The 16244-nt window shown below is 50.2% G+C and overlaps 8 protein-coding genes across 8 annotated transcripts; 3 read left to right on the forward strand and 5 right to left on the reverse strand.

Annotated features, from left to right (window-relative positions):
* Positions 1-51: 51 nt before the first annotated feature.
* Positions 52-974, reverse strand: ASPWEDRAFT_109917 (uncharacterized protein; the record flags this gene model as incomplete). Its single annotated transcript, XM_040828127.1, has 2 exons — positions 52-480; positions 534-974. The coding sequence occupies 2 exons, from the start codon at positions 972-974 to the stop codon at positions 52-54; spliced, it is 870 nt and encodes a 289-aa protein (XP_040689078.1).
* Positions 975-1213: 239 nt separating this feature from the next.
* Positions 1214-3469, reverse strand: ASPWEDRAFT_133403 (transcription factor domain-containing protein). The gene is made up of 5 exons (XM_040829304.1): positions 3416-3469; positions 2859-3370; positions 2506-2804; positions 2379-2460; positions 1214-2337 (listed from the first exon to the last, which is right to left on the reverse strand). Exons 2-5 carry the CDS (start codon positions 3096-3098, stop codon positions 1324-1326), a joined length of 1635 nt encoding a protein of 544 aa, XP_040689079.1. The 5' UTR covers positions 3099-3370; positions 3416-3469; the 3' UTR covers positions 1214-1323.
* On the forward strand, positions 3220-4199 carry ASPWEDRAFT_507237 (uncharacterized protein). Its single transcript, XM_040837485.1, has 3 exons — positions 3220-3370; positions 3416-3845; positions 3902-4199. The coding sequence occupies exons 1-3, from the start codon at positions 3341-3343 to the stop codon at positions 3991-3993; spliced, it is 552 nt and encodes a 183-aa protein (XP_040689080.1). The 5' UTR covers positions 3220-3340; the 3' UTR covers positions 3994-4199.
* A 64-nt stretch (positions 4200-4263) lies between these two features.
* Positions 4264-5560, reverse strand: ASPWEDRAFT_51457 (sugar phosphate isomerase/epimerase family protein; the record flags this gene model as incomplete). The annotated part of the gene is made up of 2 exons (XM_040837593.1): positions 4264-4328; positions 4537-5560. The coding sequence occupies 2 exons, from the start codon at positions 5558-5560 to the stop codon at positions 4264-4266; spliced, it is 1089 nt and encodes a 362-aa protein (XP_040689081.1).
* A 155-nt stretch (positions 5561-5715) lies between these two features.
* Positions 5716-7596, reverse strand: ASPWEDRAFT_40600 (MFS transporter). Its single transcript, XM_040835364.1, has 7 exons — positions 7465-7596; positions 7390-7410; positions 7291-7345; positions 7185-7244; positions 6856-7138; positions 6516-6810; positions 5716-6463 (listed from the first exon to the last, which is right to left on the reverse strand). The coding sequence occupies exons 1-7, from the start codon at positions 7534-7536 to the stop codon at positions 5891-5893; spliced, it is 1359 nt and encodes a 452-aa protein (XP_040689082.1). The 5' UTR covers positions 7537-7596; the 3' UTR covers positions 5716-5890.
* Positions 7597-8369: 773 nt separating this feature from the next.
* On the forward strand, positions 8370-10874 carry ASPWEDRAFT_40602 (putative NRPS-like enzyme). The gene is made up of 2 exons (XM_040835365.1): positions 8370-8936; positions 8982-10874. The coding sequence occupies exons 1-2, from the start codon at positions 8436-8438 to the stop codon at positions 10821-10823; spliced, it is 2343 nt and encodes a 780-aa protein (XP_040689083.1). The 5' UTR covers positions 8370-8435; the 3' UTR covers positions 10824-10874.
* Positions 10875-11729: 855 nt separating this feature from the next.
* ASPWEDRAFT_155162 (SDR family NAD(P)-dependent oxidoreductase) lies at positions 11730-12550 on the forward strand (the record flags this gene model as incomplete). The annotated part of the gene is made up of 2 exons (XM_040829679.1): positions 11730-11837; positions 11891-12550. The coding sequence occupies 2 exons, from the start codon at positions 11730-11732 to the stop codon at positions 12548-12550; spliced, it is 768 nt and encodes a 255-aa protein (XP_040689084.1).
* On the reverse strand, positions 12172-15904 carry ASPWEDRAFT_155165 (transcription factor domain-containing protein). Its single transcript, XM_040829680.1, has 4 exons — positions 15505-15904; positions 15287-15410; positions 15142-15226; positions 12172-15071 (listed from the first exon to the last, which is right to left on the reverse strand). Exons 1-4 carry the CDS (start codon positions 15523-15525, stop codon positions 12596-12598), a joined length of 2706 nt encoding a protein of 901 aa, XP_040689085.1. The 5' UTR covers positions 15526-15904; the 3' UTR covers positions 12172-12595.
* Between the last annotated feature and the right edge of the window lie 340 nt (positions 15905-16244).

Below are 16244 nucleotides of genomic sequence, written 5' to 3' on the forward strand. Positions count from 1 at the left end.
ATGAGACAGAATTAGCTTCCGTCTGCGAATTCCCACGTGTTGCAGCATTGTTTATACGATAATCTCGAGATGATTCGAAACCTTAGCTAGCACCGCAGAATCTTCTTCACAGAAGCCCTTGATGCATTTATGTTCCTTTTCTTTCTGTACAGGCGATTCTGGGTGTTTACCAGCATCTTCTGTGGGCCGGGACTGCCCACAACGTAGAGAGCATTCCCAACAGCGACTTTTGTCCGCCTCATTTGTCGCAGGGCTTTCAGCGTTCTTTTTTTTTTCTCTCTGTTCGATCTCTTTTTTGGTGGTAACTTCTTCGAACTTGGGCTCAGAGGTCGTAGGCTGGGTGGTCTCGGGGTTCGATTTGGGGACATCAGGGCAGGAGCCAGTTTTGAGATGCTGGACTATGTCACTAGCGGTTTTGAAGTTATTATTGCAGAAAGGACAGGAGATGTTTGCTGGACGATGAGTTTCCGAATCGAGGTGCTATGGAAATTGCATATCAGCATCAATTCATTCAAAGGAGCACAAAGCCTTACAGCTTGGACATCTTTCTGGCTCTGAAAGTGGCAGTTACAAGCCTTGCAAAAGTGGCGGTAGTGGGCACAGCTCTTCATATGGCTATTCGCAGCATCCTGGGTGTGGAACTTCTCTGAGCATGTCTGGCAGGGGATTTTTGGTGCCCAGTGCCCCAGAGCTGCCATATGCTGATTCGCTGATTCTTGAGAGTAAAAATCCCGGTCACAAGTCTCACATCTATACTCAGGTGGCGCCCAGTGGTCCAGAGCGTCCATGTGTTGGTCTGCAGCATACTGGGTGAAAAACTCGCGCTCACAGGTCTCGCATTCATACCGTTCTGCCCAGTGTCCCAACGCATCCATGTGTTGGCATGCTTCGTCTTGAGAGTAAAACTCAAAGTCACATGTCTCGCATTCATATTCGCATTCCTCTTCAGATGCCCAGTGGTCTGTATCGTTCATGTGTTGGTCACATGAGCGCTGGGTATAAAACCGACGGGAGCAACTCTCGCAAGAAATCCAGTGGTTGTAGTCTCTAAGGTGGCTTCTGAGATCGGCTGAGCCCTGACACTGGTAATGGCAGATCTCGCAGTAGGGCATTGTGGGCAGTAGCTTTAGCAGTTGCCAGAGATGCAGAAGAATTTGAAGCTGGACAAAAACGCAAGAGAAAAAGAGAAAAGAGAAGAGAGGAACACTGGGGACAGAAAGTGAATGAAGAGTGTTTGTATATCCTTATCGGCTTATCGCTTATCGCTTATCGGTCTATCTGGTCTGACCCAAAGTAGCCATCCTAAACCCCAGACGGTCTATATTACAGCCACGTCGTCTGCGTGTCCAAAACTTGAAAATATCTCTCAAACATGCCAACACTCCATTCACACGCAGTTCCAGAGGCTGGTGCTTCTCCCATAGACTCAGAGGGATCAAAATTGTCATGACTGGACGGACTCACGCCTGCACTGTTATCCAGCCGTAGCCCCCGGAATCCATCAGCCTGTGAGTACAACTCCTCAATCTGCCCCCATCTTTGATCGCGAATGTCGTGATTCTTCCAGTACTGATATACCTCGTCGGCAACAGACCATGCTGCTTCATTTTGAAAAGCACAGAGATCGATAAGCAGATACCCCAATGCGTCCCATTCGACATATGTCTGGAAGAGCCATAACCATCGCTGACCTTTCTCGTATAATCGCAGCTTCCGGGCGTGTTGCAGTACTTCCACGCAGACTTTCTGGAAGTTTCCTTGAGAGAGACTGTTCTGGGATGTGCGTTGTTTGGTGACGGTCAGTTTCAACTTCACCAGAATGAGACGAGTAGCAGCGACGGTGATAAAGTCGAATGGGATCTTTTTGTCGCAGTGACGGAGATACCCGTCTTCCATCTGTTGTCGAAACTCATCGATGGAATTGCACTTCTGCCCTGGAGATAGAACCATATACCCATTGTCACGACAGAATTGGTCGGAAAAGACCACCTGACGGGCAAAACTGCTGACTTTGAACCTGGCCAGAGTGAACAGCATTTCTGTCTTTCCAACTCTGCCTACTGGCTCACCCATGTCGTGGTGGAGGCTACCGTCGTCGATGTTCAGAGGAAGTAGAGTATCGAATGACGATTCCAGTATCGACGGCTCAGATCCAGTATCTTCCGCTGTACGCACATCGAGAATATAAATGTGCCACCAGAGTCGACGGCGCATCTCAACTTCAAATGGGGATACTCTTGACGCTTCATGGTGGAGATTGATTTTAAATGCTGCGTCGATGGCAGTTTTGAGTCGAGCAGAAACATCAGGGCCATGTTCGTCTCGTCTGCCGCAGATCTACACTGTCAGTGTCGTTCAACCCATGGTAGATGACATACCAAGTAGAGAACGAATGCCTGTAAGACTGTCATGTCTGCAAGATCGACTTTGGATAAAGCATTTTCGAATCCAGTTCGATATCTAGACTGTCAGGTTATATTTCATTCCCTGTGAGTGAATACATACCTTTTCAACAATACCGACCTTTCCTCTTCCAATTCATCTAGACACCCCTTTGCAGATAGACTAACGACAGCAGAATAATAGATAGCAAAAACCAAACATTCCATCCGCCCATCCACACTCTTCCCTCGCATAACACCCGTAATCTGCCTCTGCACAGTCGGGACATGGAATATCTTCAAAACAGGATCAACTGTCTCAAGATACGTCTGCCATAGAAACGACATCACAACAGGAGACGGATGCAGGGATACAGATACGGGCTCATCAAACCTCACTCCATCCGACCGTCCATCCTCAATCTATCCCATCAACATCAACAACCATCCATAACTAGTCAAGAAAGATAAACAAACCAACCGCCTTATCCCCTCCAACCCCCTCTCAAACCCAACTAGTCTCTTCTCAATCGCCTCAATCCGCGAAATCACACTTCTATCCCCATCCCCATTCGTCGGCACAATCCCCGGTCTCCCTGGTGGATAAACGCACCGAATCCGCGTTTTGACGCAATACCCACACGGAGCAGCTCGGTTACATTTGATTTTTCTCCGTTGACATTCGAGACACGAACGGCCGGGTGTGATGCGAGGCATTTTTGATTGTTAATACATGTAGTATGTTGGTGATAAGATGACGGAGTGAGAATGATGCGATTTGGGGCGGAGGGCGCTGATTGGCTGGAGCGGAGGACGGAGGGAGGTCCGCATTTCTAAGCGGTGGTTTATAGATGTGATGATGAAATTTGATACAGAGAGATGGGTATAAATAAGCTTGTTCAGAGTTCAGAGTAGAATCATCAGATCAGATCGGACAGAACAATCAATCTTCTACCAACATGTCTCTCACAAACATTGCTATCATCGGCGTAAGTCCTCACCAATATATATACCTCAAATCTAACTTCAACCAGGCCACCGGCAACATCGGCAAAATCATCCTCAACGCTCTCATAACCTCCAACCTGCCTCTCACCATCACCCTCCTCACCCGTCACGAACCCCCACCCACCCCAACCTTACCCCCCAACATCACCCTCACAATCCAGCAAACCGACTTCTCGTCCTCCCTCATCGCCGCCTTCACCGGCAAAGACACCATCATCTCAGCCGTCGGCGCGACGGCATTCACCGAGCAGCAGAAATACATCGACGCTGCCGTGCATGCCGGCGTGAAACGGTTCATCCCGAGCGAGTTTTCGGTGAGTTCGCAGAATGAAGCGGTGCTGGGGTTGTTGCCGCTGTTTGGGCAGAAGAGGGAGGTGGTTGAGTATTTGAGGCTCAAGGAGGGGGAGGGGTTGAGTTGGACGGGGATTGCGTGTTCGGGGTTGTTTGATTGGGTTTGTATACCTTTTCTGTGCCCGTTATTGTGATGATTTGCAGAGCTGATTATGAGATAGGGTCTGGGAAATGGATTCCTCGGCTTCGATATCCCCAATCGCACAGCTGTCATCTGGGATGGAGGCGAGAAGAGCTTTACTCTCACCAATGAGAAGCAACTCGGTCAGGCTGTTGTTTCTGTCCTGCTTCATCCTGAGCGAACTGCCAACCAGTACCTATACATTGCCTCTGTTGAAACGACGCAGAAGGAAATCCTATCGTCCCTGGTGAACACCACCAACGCCAAATGGACTGTGATCGAAACAACCAGCGAAGCGGAGGTTAGTGGGGGGTTGAAGAAGCTGGGAGAAGGCGACTTTAGCGGTGCGTTTGCATTGGTCAAAGCGACTGTTTTTGGGAATACGCCTGGTTTGAGGTCGAATTATGTCCAGGAGGAGAAGTTGGGGAATGGGCTTTTGGGGTTGGAGGTGGAGAGTGTGAATGAGACTGTTAAATTGTTCAAGTAGATATCTTGATAAATAAATAGTAGTAGATGAATTCAAACTCCAACGCCATATAAATGTCTAAAAGTCAGCCCGGAAAGCAGTCACTTTGGGAGTTCCACCCCCGTAGATCTGATCCATTGCTTTACCGGGGAGTTCATATACGATATTATCCTCCTTTTCCTTGGTATCAGTAAAATTCATAGCATCACATAATCTCGCCCACGATCGTTGCGCACGCTCAGCATGCACCGCAGGCGTCGACGGATCTGGTCCAGCCAGCGTCCGCGAAAAGATCTCATACGCCAAATACCCCGTCCAGCCCATGTCCAGCAGAGTGCGCACAATCTCCAAAACAGGCAGATATCCGCACCGCTCCGGCTCACACAGGAAGAGGCGCGTATTTCTGGACCAGCTCATGCGGCTTGGTTGCCCTTCTACGTAGAACGCATGGCCGGGACGAAGCGGGGTAGTGAGACGCTCTGCGTCTGCGATTTGCACGATGAAGAGCTTCGACAGGTCGAGTGTTGTTTTCATTCGGTGGAGAGAAGCGGATAGGGCTTCCTCTGCGTTGACGGTCCGGCCGTCTTCAGCGGTGGGATCAGCGTAGATGGCGCCGGCGATGTTGAAGGTATCGAGGGCGAGGCCGAGATTGGGGTGGTTGACTGCGGTGACGAGGTCGTAGGATTGCTCCCATGTGCTGATGTGGGTGCCCCAGGCGAGGGCTTCGTAGGCGAACTTGATGGGGGGAGAGGATTGGGCGCCGAGGAGAGCGAGTTGGCGGAGGTCGTGGATGAGGATATCTCGATCGCCGACCGTGCGGGGGGCGTTGGTGGAGGGGTCAGAGGGGAGGAAGTTGGAGGGGACGAGGATGGTGTCTGCACCGAGGATATGGCAGATGTCTATCCAGAGAGGGATGGTGTGGGAGAGGATGTAGTCGAGCTGGACGCGGTCGACGAGGCCTTCGAAGAAACGGAAGGGCTGGAGGTTGAGGATGGTGAGGCTGAGGGCGTCGCAGTGGAGGCGGATTTGGTGCGCGGCTTGGAGGAGGGAATGGCGGAGGGGGGGAGAGGAATGTGGTGGTGGAGATAGTGAAGAGGCGAGAGCTTCGAGATCATCGTAGAAGAGTTCGATTGCAGAAAAGCCGTGAAGGGCAGCTTGGGTGAGTTTGTCGAGGATGTTGAAGCGATTGGAAAGACCGAGAGAGACTGTGGTGATGGCTGGTTGGCACTTCATGGTGATTGATTGTTGTATTTATATTGTTGTTCTGTGTTTGTGATGATGGTTTAGATGAAAGGATCACGGTGGGTTATATACTAAGCTGAGTAGTGTGGTGATCGACCAACTGGTGTGGGCGCAGTCTGGAACAACGGCAGTTGGGAATAGAATATGCAGTCAGCAGAACAGTGCTCGTCATTTGCTAAATCTCGTTTATTAATAATGATGATCATATAGATTACTGCAGAATAATACCCCGTAGATGTATCAGAAAGATAAAACAGATCGACTAAGATTACCCGAAACAGTGGAGAAACGCCATCCGAGTCAGCCCACATTCATTCTCACTCACACCTCCTCCTCTTCCTCTTCTTCTTCCTCCTCCTCTTCGTCCTCATCGAATTCCTCTAGTCGAAAGAAAAATGTCGGTATTCCCGCTACAAAACACATCATCCCAAGTATCATCGTCATTCCTCCCCACCCCAACTGACTGCGAGCCACCCCGCCTAGAATGGGTCCAAGGAATTGCCCCTCAGCAAAGGCAATGTTGCACAGCGCATATCCACGGCCCAGTCGATTACTTTCTTCTTCATCTAGTCCGTGAGCCGCTTCTATCATCCGCGTGGTGTAGGACACTTCGGCCATGGTGAGTGCTTGGACCGCTGTCATGCAGAATCCGATGATGAAGAGCAGAATGACCAGCAGGATGGTGTGGTTTACGATATTCTCTGTCCATCGTAGTGCAATCATTGGACCAGTAACCAGGAGAAAGCTGATCGTGATGACATTGCGAGGTCCCAGTTGGCTGGCAATTTGGCCAACGGGGAGAGTCAGGATACTGGGCAGACTGAGAGGGAGGAAGATCAATCCTGCTCCGATGCTATTCCAGCCGTATGTCTCCATGACATACAGCGGGAGAGTCTATCAATTAAATCAATTAGCATCATTTCATATATAGAGTATGAAAGCATACCGTTTCAAACGCAGACAGCACACACGACGCAGTGATAACGGCAAACACCACCGCCAGCAAAACGGGGTGGATATAATGATAGGCACTCAACCGTGTCACTTCCTCAATCCCATTCAGCAACGGCGACTCTTCCGTGGGATCTGTGGATTCAGAATATACACTCGAAACACGCCGTTTCCCCTTATCAGCCGGATACTCTACGCCATCCTCGACGATCAGCATCGGCAAGATAATACCGATCATCAACAGCACGATGGGGGTGCCAAACGTGCCCCAGTTCCCGAATTTGGTAAATCTGTCGATTAGCATGCATTTTAAAAATTAGTTGTGCATTACTTACAATATCCCACCCATGACGGGCCCGCATATCATCCCACCTGTTAGGGCCATGGACCCATATGCCATGTAGATCCCTAGATGTTCCTGGCTGGCCGATTCCGCGATCAACGTAAGTCCGAGCACCCCCACGACAGCTCCGGATAATCCCTGACACACTCTGGCCACGACCAGGAGGAGGGGGTTATACGCGAACAGAAACAGGACTGTTGCAAGGGCAATCACCAGCAGGCCGAGGATTAATGGGAATCTGCGCGATCGGGATTTGTGGCACAGACTGACGATTGCTGGTGTTGTTAGTACACCCACAGTAAGCAAGCACACATGACGTACGAGAGCTAACAAGAAGAGCACCACCATAGCTGGCCAGCAGAATTGAAGTCCATTTCGATACTACACTCGGTTAGCATGTATCACCCACAGTGGGCGAGTCTCGTACCCTGATCCGTTGTAACACCCCGATCGGGTAGTAACGAAGGCAGAATAGGAATGATCTATCATGTCAGCCAAAGCAGGTCGGGCGGATTGCGACACCTACAACTCCATAGACAAAAGTATCCTATCCGCACGATTAGCAGGGATGTCAGCCACTAGTCACCAGTCGCACACATACCGTGAACAAGGCCAGGCACATGGCCAGCAGCGTAAAAGTGTCCGAGGACCTCACATTATATACCACGCCCATTCTACGAGCGATTCATGTGGATGTTGAGAATGTTCAGCAAGAAAAACATCGAGGGAGACAGATGAAGTCTGAAAAACACGGTGGAGAGGCGTACAGCTGTCAAGCTGACTAGACAGGTTGCTATGGCGGCACGGGCCAATCAGCGCCCTCGCTTGTTTTGGCGATCCGGTTCGCGCTGACTGCATTTCCTCCGCATTGCTATATGGTCTCTGATATAGACTAAACTGTCTATCTTGTCTCCTCATTTCAGCCAGGATTGAAATATTCTCCAGCTGAATTTGGCCTGTAGTCTGTTCGTCATGCAGTGTGATTATGACATGCCTACTCCTGTCTCGTTATTCTCCGTCTCTCTCTGATAGGCACTTTTACTCCGTCTACCTTAGTCTCCTCTCCCAAGTATCCTATCCTATATTCTCCTCACTATCACAACATCAACAATGCCGCTGTATCTGTCTCTCTATCTGTCTATCTGAAGATCGAGTCGATTCGCCCCACGCGATTCCCTGTTTGTCTTGGCTAACCAATCAGAACATCCACCCCATGCAAGGGAGCGGTCTACGCTGGCTGTGGCTGGCTGATTGGTCAGCTTCAGCTAGTTCCGCCCCGCTGGGTGGGCCCTGTCTGTCAGGTGGGTCCAGAATTATCTGTAATATGATTGGCTGCTCTATTTGTATGGCGAGCTGGAACCATGGATGGGAGAGCACCAGGCCCAAAGAGACTTACTGACAGCTAGGATAGACCAGGAAAGTCGCTTACTTTTGCCTGGATGGTGTGGCAGACAGTGACTGCGGATTGTCACCAGCAATTCACTGAGATGTTGCTTAAATACCCTCGTAGCTATCACAGTTGAGATAATATAGGCAATACAAAGAGTACAATTACATTATCCATCAATCACAATGGCCCCCGCTATCGAGACTGACATCTATCCCGACTTTCCCATCTCCCGGTCTCTCAAGACGGATCCTTACTATTCCCCCAGCGACTCTGTTGACCTGCTCCTCTCCTCTGGTCTGGACCATCTCAATGCCATCCGTTCGCGGTACCAGGATTACTTGGGCTCTGTTGCAACCCATCTAAATCCCTCCTCCATCCTGTCCATCGCCTGGCTTCTCACCATCCGCTGCTTCTCCCCTGCCCGAGTCATCTATCTCGACTCCCACTCCCATCTCTGTCACATCAGCGATACCTTTGAGCCGGGTACGGGCGTCGTTCCCCTCGAGCTATACCCTGAGACCCCCTTGAAAGACCTCATCCGGGATGTCTGTCTCATCCTGTCGGGTTCTCGCTCTACTGCAGAGGGAAAGGCGCCGGAAACGCAGAAACGCTTCCTCACGTCTGCCCTTCGCTATTCTGGTGATTCCCCGGTCGACTTGGACGTGAATCTCGTCAATTCAAAGGTACTGCCTCTCATCTCCATCTGGTTGATAAGGCTAACGAAATAGCTCTCCGAGACAAAGCTCATGCTCGATATCACAAAGCAAACTGACCAACTACACGCAAAGCTGGCTTTTTCCGTTCCTGATATCACCAAAGATTTTGCCGCCAGTCTACTGTATACCTTCGATAAGGCACTGGTCTCGATATACTCGGCCGCTCTACAATCGCTGGAAGAGTTGGATCTCTGTTCTGCACACGATCTCAAGCTTATCCAGGGCTACACTCATAAGATTTCCGAGTCGTATGAGGTCCTGCTCCATGATGTGGTGCTACGACATGCGCAGTCAACCCCAGATGCTCCCGCCGTCTGCTCATGGGACGGTGATCTCACCTATCGTGAGCTGGATGAGTTGAGCTCCAAACTCGCTCTGTTCCTCGTTCGCATTGGTGTAGTTCCAGAGACATTTGTTATCAGTTGCTTTGAAAAGTCCACCTGGGCGATTGTCGCCCGTCTGGCTATCCTAAAAGCTGGCGGTGCTTACATCTCGATCGATGCCACTGAGCCACCCATCTTCCTCGAGTCCGTCATTCGTCGTGTCAATGCAAAGATCATGCTCAGCTCGCCCAAGTTCCAGAGTAAATACGTCCCCATGATTGCGACTGTGATCGCCATCTCGGCTACGATGTTGAACAATCTGCCTGCAGCTCCGGATACGGTTTGCAGGACTGTCCAGCCTAACAATGCCTGTCTGCTTCTCTTCACCTCAGGAAGCACCGGTCAACCCAAGGGCATCATCCAAGAGCACAGATCATATGCCACTGCTATCCGGGACTACAACAAAGTCCTAGGGCTCGATCCCCACAGTCGAGTCTTTCAGGTCGACGACTACGCTTTCGACATTAGCAACAATGACTACCTAACCGCACTCTACGCCGGCGGTTGCTGCTGCGTCCCAACCCCCGAACGAACCATCGCCAGCCTCGTGGCCAGCGTCAACGCCCTCCAAGCCAACACCACCTTCCTCACACCCACCCTCGCCATCCAATTCACCCCCGACGACACTCCGACCCTCAAAACCGTCCACATCGGCGGCGAGCCCATGTCCAACGACCTCCTCACCAGATGGGGCCCCCACGTCCACCTCTTCAACCAATACGGCATGGGCGAAGCAGCCACCTTCTGTGCCTTCAACGACAGCCCCAAACCAGGCCAAAACGCCATTGTCGGCCGTCCCAGAAGCGGCGCAATCTGGATCACAAACCCCATCTCGCCCGAACTGCCCCTCCCCGTCGGCGCCATCGGGGAAATCCTCATCGAAGGCCCCCATCTCGCCCGCGGCTACCTAGATAACCTCTGCCAAAACCCTCACGTCGGCTTCGTCGACCCCATCCCACAGTGGATTGCGAATCTGCATCCCTCCCGCGCCGCCACCACCCGCATCTACCGCTCCGGCGATCTAGGCCGCTACAAACACGACGGCACAGTTGAGCACATGGGCCGCAAGGATACCCTCCTCAAGCTCAACGGCTGTCGTGTCGAATCCACAGAGGTGGAATACGTCCTCCGCAAATCCCTCGCGCCGGGCGACTTTGCCATCATCGACGTCCTCGGCGCTTTCAACGGGGCTCATCATCCCCAGCTCGTGGCTTTCCTCTATCTAGCTGATAACCCGACCAACCTTGTCCCGTCTACGTCGGATGACGCCATCACCTTCCTCCCTGTCACTGATGTCCTCCGGGTGAATGAGATGGCCGAGGCGATGAAGGACGAAATCAGGGATAATCTCCCCGTGCATATGATTCCGCAGATGATTATTCTCGTGAATAAGATTCCGCGCACGAAATCGAATAAGACTGATCGAAGGAAGTTGCATCATCTTGCTCAGGAGTGGTTTATGTCGAGATAGTCGGTTTATCTTGTCTATAGCATCAATTATATACCTGTTTTTTTCTTTGATCATAATGCTGTATATGTTCTTTGGTTGAGGCTGTTGGACCCTAGGTAAGTACCGTGAGTTAAAAGTCACGCCTCATTGCAGAAACACCAAAAACACCAAAATACTATGTCAAGAAAAAGAAAAAACATACAACAGCAGGGATTCGCTGGTGGTCACCCACCCAACTACTAACCTGCCGGCGTGTGGCTTAAGTATGGCTGAGCGGACGGGAAGCCCTGTTCTCCACACCCTGTGGTCGTATGTACTATTCTCTTACCAGCTGGGGGTTATATACTATGCTTGTAGTTATTATCATTTTATGATCCACCAATTGGTGACTATCCATTGACGTAGCATCTACTGGTGAAGAAAAGGGAAGATAAGGTTATATAACACCTGTCTAGAGAGTGTTGAATTATCATCGACATGCTGTGTCAAAAAGCCAGAAATTAGGGACTCAGTATCCAATAAACCCTATAATTGATCGTATTATTGAGGCATCAATGATCGTCTGGCAATTTGGTCTTGGTGTATGGAGATTCTAAGATTCATATTATATACGAATCACGGATGTAACTTTCATGTAGGCATCAATGGTGGAGTTTAGAGCCAAACTCCGTTATGACATCAATCCATCGACTTATCTAGCAGGGAATGCATTCCTTTTAACTGGAAATCAGGATAACAAGTCTAGTTCCTAGCTAAACTACACTTCAACCGTCTACATGGTATATAAAAAAGTGGACTTCAATATCCGATACGTGTACCACTATTTACTGTTATCTCCGTCGGATGTAGCCCGTACTTGATATATAGCTCCTCACCTGTCCTATCCTAACTATTCTTAACAATCACATCATCAATTGAGGCTCCATAATGACCGCCCAGTTCCACTCTCTCCAAGACAAAGTCGCCATCGTCACGGGTAGCTCCCGTGGTATTGGTGCCGGTATAGCCTATGAACTCGCCCGACGGGGGGCAAAGGTATCCATCCTTCCTCTATACAAATAATCAACCAGCTAACAAAATATACCTAGGTAGCAATTACATACACCACCTCCAACAGCACAAAACAAGCACACCACCTCATCCAACAAATCCAATCCCTTTCTACATCTGCAATAGCCATAAAAGCCGACCTACGCAACCCCTCATCCGCCACGCAAATCGTCCACGAAACAACCCACGCATTCGGTCCTCACATTGACATCCTCGTTAACAACGCCGCTGTCGAACTGGTAAAGCCTATCCCCGACATCGAAGGCTCCGATTTCGACTACGTCTTTGAGCTGAACGTTCGCGCGCCCGCGCTTATGGTGCAGGCTGTGCTGCCGTATCTCCGCGCGCCGGGTCGGATCATCAATATTGGTTCTGTGGCTGCGAGGTGCGGGTTTGCGCGCATGTCGGTGTACTGTGCGTCTAAGGCTGCGCTTGAGGGGTTGACGAGGTCTTGGGCGGCGGAGTTGGGGATGGCCGGGCATACGGTGAATCAGGTGAATCCTGGGCCGACGGCGACGGAGATGTTGGAGAATATTCCGGGGGAGATAGTGGATATGCAAAAGGCGCAGACGCCGGTGGAGAGGCGGATTGGGAGGGTGGATGATGTTGCGCAGGTGGTGGGTTGGTTGGGGAGTGAGGAGAGTCGGTGGATTACGGGGCAGGTTGTTGCGGCTACGGGGGGGTGGGCGATGTATTAGGGTCATCAGAAAGGAGTAGATTCATTATCAATACAGTGGGTATAACTATAGCTCATCGCTCAAATCAACAGGTAAACTCTCGATCCAGCCGAAAAATGTCCCCTTGGTTTGGATCCCGGGCTGGGGGAGCTGAGATGTCAGGATCACGTCGTCATCGAGTATGAAACAAGATGCATCGGATACTCTCTTCCTGGCGTGGCTGCTTCTCCGTGGTGTGTCTGGTTCGCTTCGCTGGAAGAGTCGATTCCCCATCTGCTCGTCCAGCAGCTGCGAGAGGGATTCTGTCTCTGAGAGAATCACCAAAATGCGGAGACATGACTGCGCAACGTTTCTCAGTCGACTGTTTCGGCGTTTCTTTTCGTAATGCTTAAGGAGATGTTTGATCTTGGTCCAAACCCAGTCAAGTCTCTTCCTGCTAATCGAATTTGGTTTATCCCCCGACAGGAAAGGACATGATCGTGCCGCGATGAGAACCGTCCCACAGGCATATAGATAATCGACATTCTCCCAGTATTCCGCGACAGGGCTGGGGCGGTCTTCGTTGGAGAGGCCAAACTCGTATCGGTTGAGCAAATTCACCAACTCAATAGCAGCCACCACGCACTTGATCGAAGCGTCGCGGACCAAGCCCAGTGCTATTGGTGAGTCTGGGGAGGTAAAGTCCTCGCCGGTAAGATGGGGTGTTTTAGATCGGCAGTTGCATTGAGTCGAAAGAGCAAGTCCGAGAATCAAAAATGGTCGGTACAACCGTAGGCGGATATACAGATATCGTATCCTAAGAACATTTCGCTGTCGAAGCACAATCGGATCGTCCGGATCTTCTCCAGTCCCATCCACCCGTAGGAATGACGGCAACGATACCTTCCAGTCGTATAAGAGGCCGTCCACTTTTAGGAATGGCTGCATGTCAAATGCTAACAGCTTCTTCGCTGAGCAACCATTGGCGCGAAGTCGGAATTCTTCCTCCAAGCCCATAATCTCTTCCACGTGGTTATACAACCTAGCAGAAGCAGTCATGAACTCAACTACCGACGGCCGGTCATCTTTCGTCTTAGACAATTCACCGGAAATTGCATCAACATAGTCCTCGTCAAGGTGAGATGGCAGAGGAATTTGAAACGCATTCGAGGTTCGAGGTAATATACCTAGCTGCAATGCCAGAATACGCTCCATAATTACAGCGCTATGCCAAATCTTCCGTGCGAGTTCTCTGTCTCGTCTCTCACGTACACCATGTCCTATTGTCTTAGAAAACAGTCCAAGCGACTGCGCCATGCTGATTGTATAACCGATAAATGCCCACGCTAATCTGGGGTTTCCTGTCGCGTTGACATATTGGCTCTGCAAGATGTAAGATTGCATCATCACCCATTGGGTTCCCCGACTACCAAAGACATTGGTGAGCTTTTGACCTCGGTTGAAAAGGGATTGCCTCTTCTGGTCACTGATCGTGTCTATAGTTAGACTCGAAAGCGCAAATATGATACAAAGTATCCCATGGAAGGCAGTTGACCCTGTGGTCAGGCTGTCATCGGCTCTGGCCGCTTCATACGCCGATTTGAACTCGGTTAGATTCAAAATTGGTAGATCCACGTGTTGCCGCGTGATGTAGATAGCAACCAAATGATCTGCAAGCTCTTTTGGTAAATGCACCGGTTGAGCCAGGCCAACCCGATCGCCAGTAGATGGCAAGAGGACTTCCTCGGAATCAGCTTGGGGGGTCTTTGCCCGTGCCTCTTCTTCTTGAACATTGCCTGTTCCCCGGTCCACCTCTGTCTGCAACTTTTTCAGATGCGACATACGGCCATCCCTTGTTGGAGAGGGTGTCCGCTGAGAAACCACAGCTGTGTCAAATGTCTGGTTTGTCAATTCCGACTCCTCAGGCTCATCTTGGTCATGGTCTTGGCCATTCACGTCAACATCTCCAACTGATCCTGCAACGTTCATCAACTCTGAAATTGCTTGACTGTTAGCAGCCTCTTCTGCTGTTTCTTGTGAGTCGGTATTGTCGGCTTCCTCGTCGTCCTCCCCTTCCTCTTCTTCTTCGCTTCCCTCGACTTCATCGACATCTTCAGCGCCTTCGGCGTTTTCATCATACTGAAGATCTTCTGCATCTTCTGCGTCTTCTACATCCCCCGCTGTTTCTTGCGAGACAGCATTATAGACATCTTCGACATCTTCACCGTTTTCGACGTCATCATCGTCAGCGTCTCCAACGTCTCCAGCATCGTCAGCATCTTCAACGTTTTCGGCATTTTCGACATCTTCAGCACCATCTTCCCCAACCTCCGAACCAGACCTAGGCTCAGAAGCAGGCGCGCGAGCAGGAACAGGCGCAAGCCGAAAAACAGGCGAATCCCCCAACTCAATACTCCCCCTCCTCCAATCAACAGCCTCACTATGCAACCCCCGAGAAGGCGTAGCAATCACCACCGCCGGCGTCGGATAAGGACGCTGGGAAGGATAAGAATGAGAATGAGACAGTGAACGTGGATGGCTGATCTTTTGCCGTTTCCGGGCCCTGTTCATCCTGTCTTAGAATTTGTCCCAATTCCAAACGAAAGATGAAGATGGTTGAGTGGTTTTCTTACGATGGTGCAGGCGTGTTTGTAGCCCCAGTTCCGGGTTTGTAAAAACACTCGCCTTCTAGGTTTAGCGATTTGCATCGCCCGCATGCTACATCTTGTTAGTATTGTCGACTAACAATGGTATACATTGATGTATTAGTGTTCATACACGGTTGACCTCGATCACACTTCTTCTTTTTCGCTCTGCAAGAAGTGCAGGCTGGTCTTTGGTCGACGACCATACTAAGAAGAAAGTGATGAATGAATTGAGTTGAAATGAAGTAAATGATCAACTGCGTCCGAATTAGCGGTGAATACACCAATATAACAACATGCTCATCAACAGATATGTTATTCCATCTCATCTCACTCTCAATTCAAACTCACCTGATCACCACATCTCATCATTCCATCCACACTTGCCAAATCCGCCTCAGGCAGGGATGGTTCCACTCACGGGCTACGGAGTACACCCGTCGGCAAACATACAAAGAAGAGGCCAAAAATTACAATAAACCCAATTAGTCAAAACTGAATAAATAAACAAACAATAATCAAAAAGATAAGCTTCGTATCCTGGACGGTGATTCGTGAAGAGCAACAGTCAGACGCCGGCTTTCTGTTGGGAGGTGGTGTTGCTGTCACGCGTCGGCGCTGTGATCACGTGGCCTGGGCGTCGAATTGAACTGGCTGCAGTGTAGGTGGATGTAGCTGTGCTGCACTTGATTCAACATCTTACATGTTCTATCTGGGGGATTGGATTTGGATAGATAGACAGTTTTATTCGATCATACGAACACTTTTTTTGTACATGTATGTACATACGAATTGTACAAGCGGTCAGCAACATTGCTCATGTTTTGTGTAGATAATGTAGATCGCCTCGTCCGACAACAACCACGACGCAGCCAAGCAGATCAGCACATGTGTTGCGTGGACAGTTGAGACTTCAATCAAATCAAATTCATTCTATTTATACCATGTCTCGGATGGCGACTGTACCTGTCAGATGCAGACATAATAAACAGACATTATGAGTATTGTGGCTGCCTCTCTGACCGTGCTGGTTCACCTCTCGAGGCAGTATTATAGTCCGCTGGAGGCTGAGCCAGAGCCTTCCATACAAT

The sequence above is a fragment of the Aspergillus wentii genome (genome assembly GCF_001890725.1).
Source record: "Aspergillus wentii DTO 134E9 unplaced genomic scaffold ASPWEscaffold_4, whole genome shotgun sequence".
In the NCBI taxonomy this organism is placed as follows: Eukaryota; Fungi; Ascomycota; class Eurotiomycetes; order Eurotiales; family Aspergillaceae; genus Aspergillus; species Aspergillus wentii.

What these genes read in the sequence shown, in the direction of transcription:
- ASPWEDRAFT_133403 (XM_040829304.1), bottom strand. Translation starts at nt 3,098, where the DNA reads ATGCCTCGCATCACACCCGGCCGTTCGTGTCTCGAATGTCAACGGAGA. An exon ending in TGGAGGGGATAAGGCGGTTG is followed by an intron (nt 2,805 to 2,858) that starts GTTTGTTTATCT and finishes TTGATGGGATAG; the next exon opens with ATTGAGGATGGACGGTCGGA. An exon ending in AGGCATTCGTTCTCTACTTG is followed by an intron (nt 2,338 to 2,378) that starts GTATGTCATCTA and finishes CTGACAGTGTAG; the next exon opens with ATCTGCGGCAGACGAGACGA.
- ASPWEDRAFT_507237 (XM_040837485.1), top strand. Translation starts at nt 3,341, where the DNA reads ATGTCTCTCACAAACATTGCTATCATCGGC. An exon ending in CAAACATTGCTATCATCGGC is followed by an intron (nt 3,371 to 3,415) that starts GTAAGTCCTCAC and finishes AACTTCAACCAG; the next exon opens with GCCACCGGCAACATCGGCAA. An exon ending in GGGGTTGTTTGATTGGGTTT is followed by an intron (nt 3,846 to 3,901) that starts GTATACCTTTTC and finishes ATTATGAGATAG; the next exon opens with GGTCTGGGAAATGGATTCCT.
- ASPWEDRAFT_155165 (XM_040829680.1), bottom strand. Translation starts at nt 15,525, where the DNA reads ATGATGAGATGTGGTGATCAG. An exon ending in TGATGAGATGTGGTGATCAG is followed by an intron (nt 15,411 to 15,504) that starts GTGAGTTTGAAT and finishes ATTCGGACGCAG; the next exon opens with TTGATCATTTACTTCATTTC. An exon ending in ACAAACACGCCTGCACCATC is followed by an intron (nt 15,072 to 15,141) that starts GTAAGAAAACCA and finishes CAGGATGAACAG; the next exon opens with GGCCCGGAAACGGCAAAAGA.
- ASPWEDRAFT_40600 (XM_040835364.1), bottom strand. Translation starts at nt 7,536, where the DNA reads ATGGGCGTGGTATATAATGTGAGGTCCTCGGACACTTTTACGCTGCTG. An exon ending in TGTGCCTGGCCTTGTTCACG is followed by an intron (nt 7,411 to 7,464) that starts GTATGTGTGCGA and finishes TCGTGCGGATAG; the next exon opens with GATACTTTTGTCTATGGAGT. An exon ending in TGCTGTCTGCGTTTGAAACG is followed by an intron (nt 6,464 to 6,515) that starts GTATGCTTTCAT and finishes TTTAATTGATAG; the next exon opens with ACTCTCCCGCTGTATGTCAT.
- ASPWEDRAFT_40602 (XM_040835365.1), top strand. Translation starts at nt 8,436, where the DNA reads ATGGCCCCCGCTATCGAGACTGACATCTATCCCGACTTTCCCATCTCC. An exon ending in TGAATCTCGTCAATTCAAAG is followed by an intron (nt 8,937 to 8,981) that starts GTACTGCCTCTC and finishes CTAACGAAATAG; the next exon opens with CTCTCCGAGACAAAGCTCAT.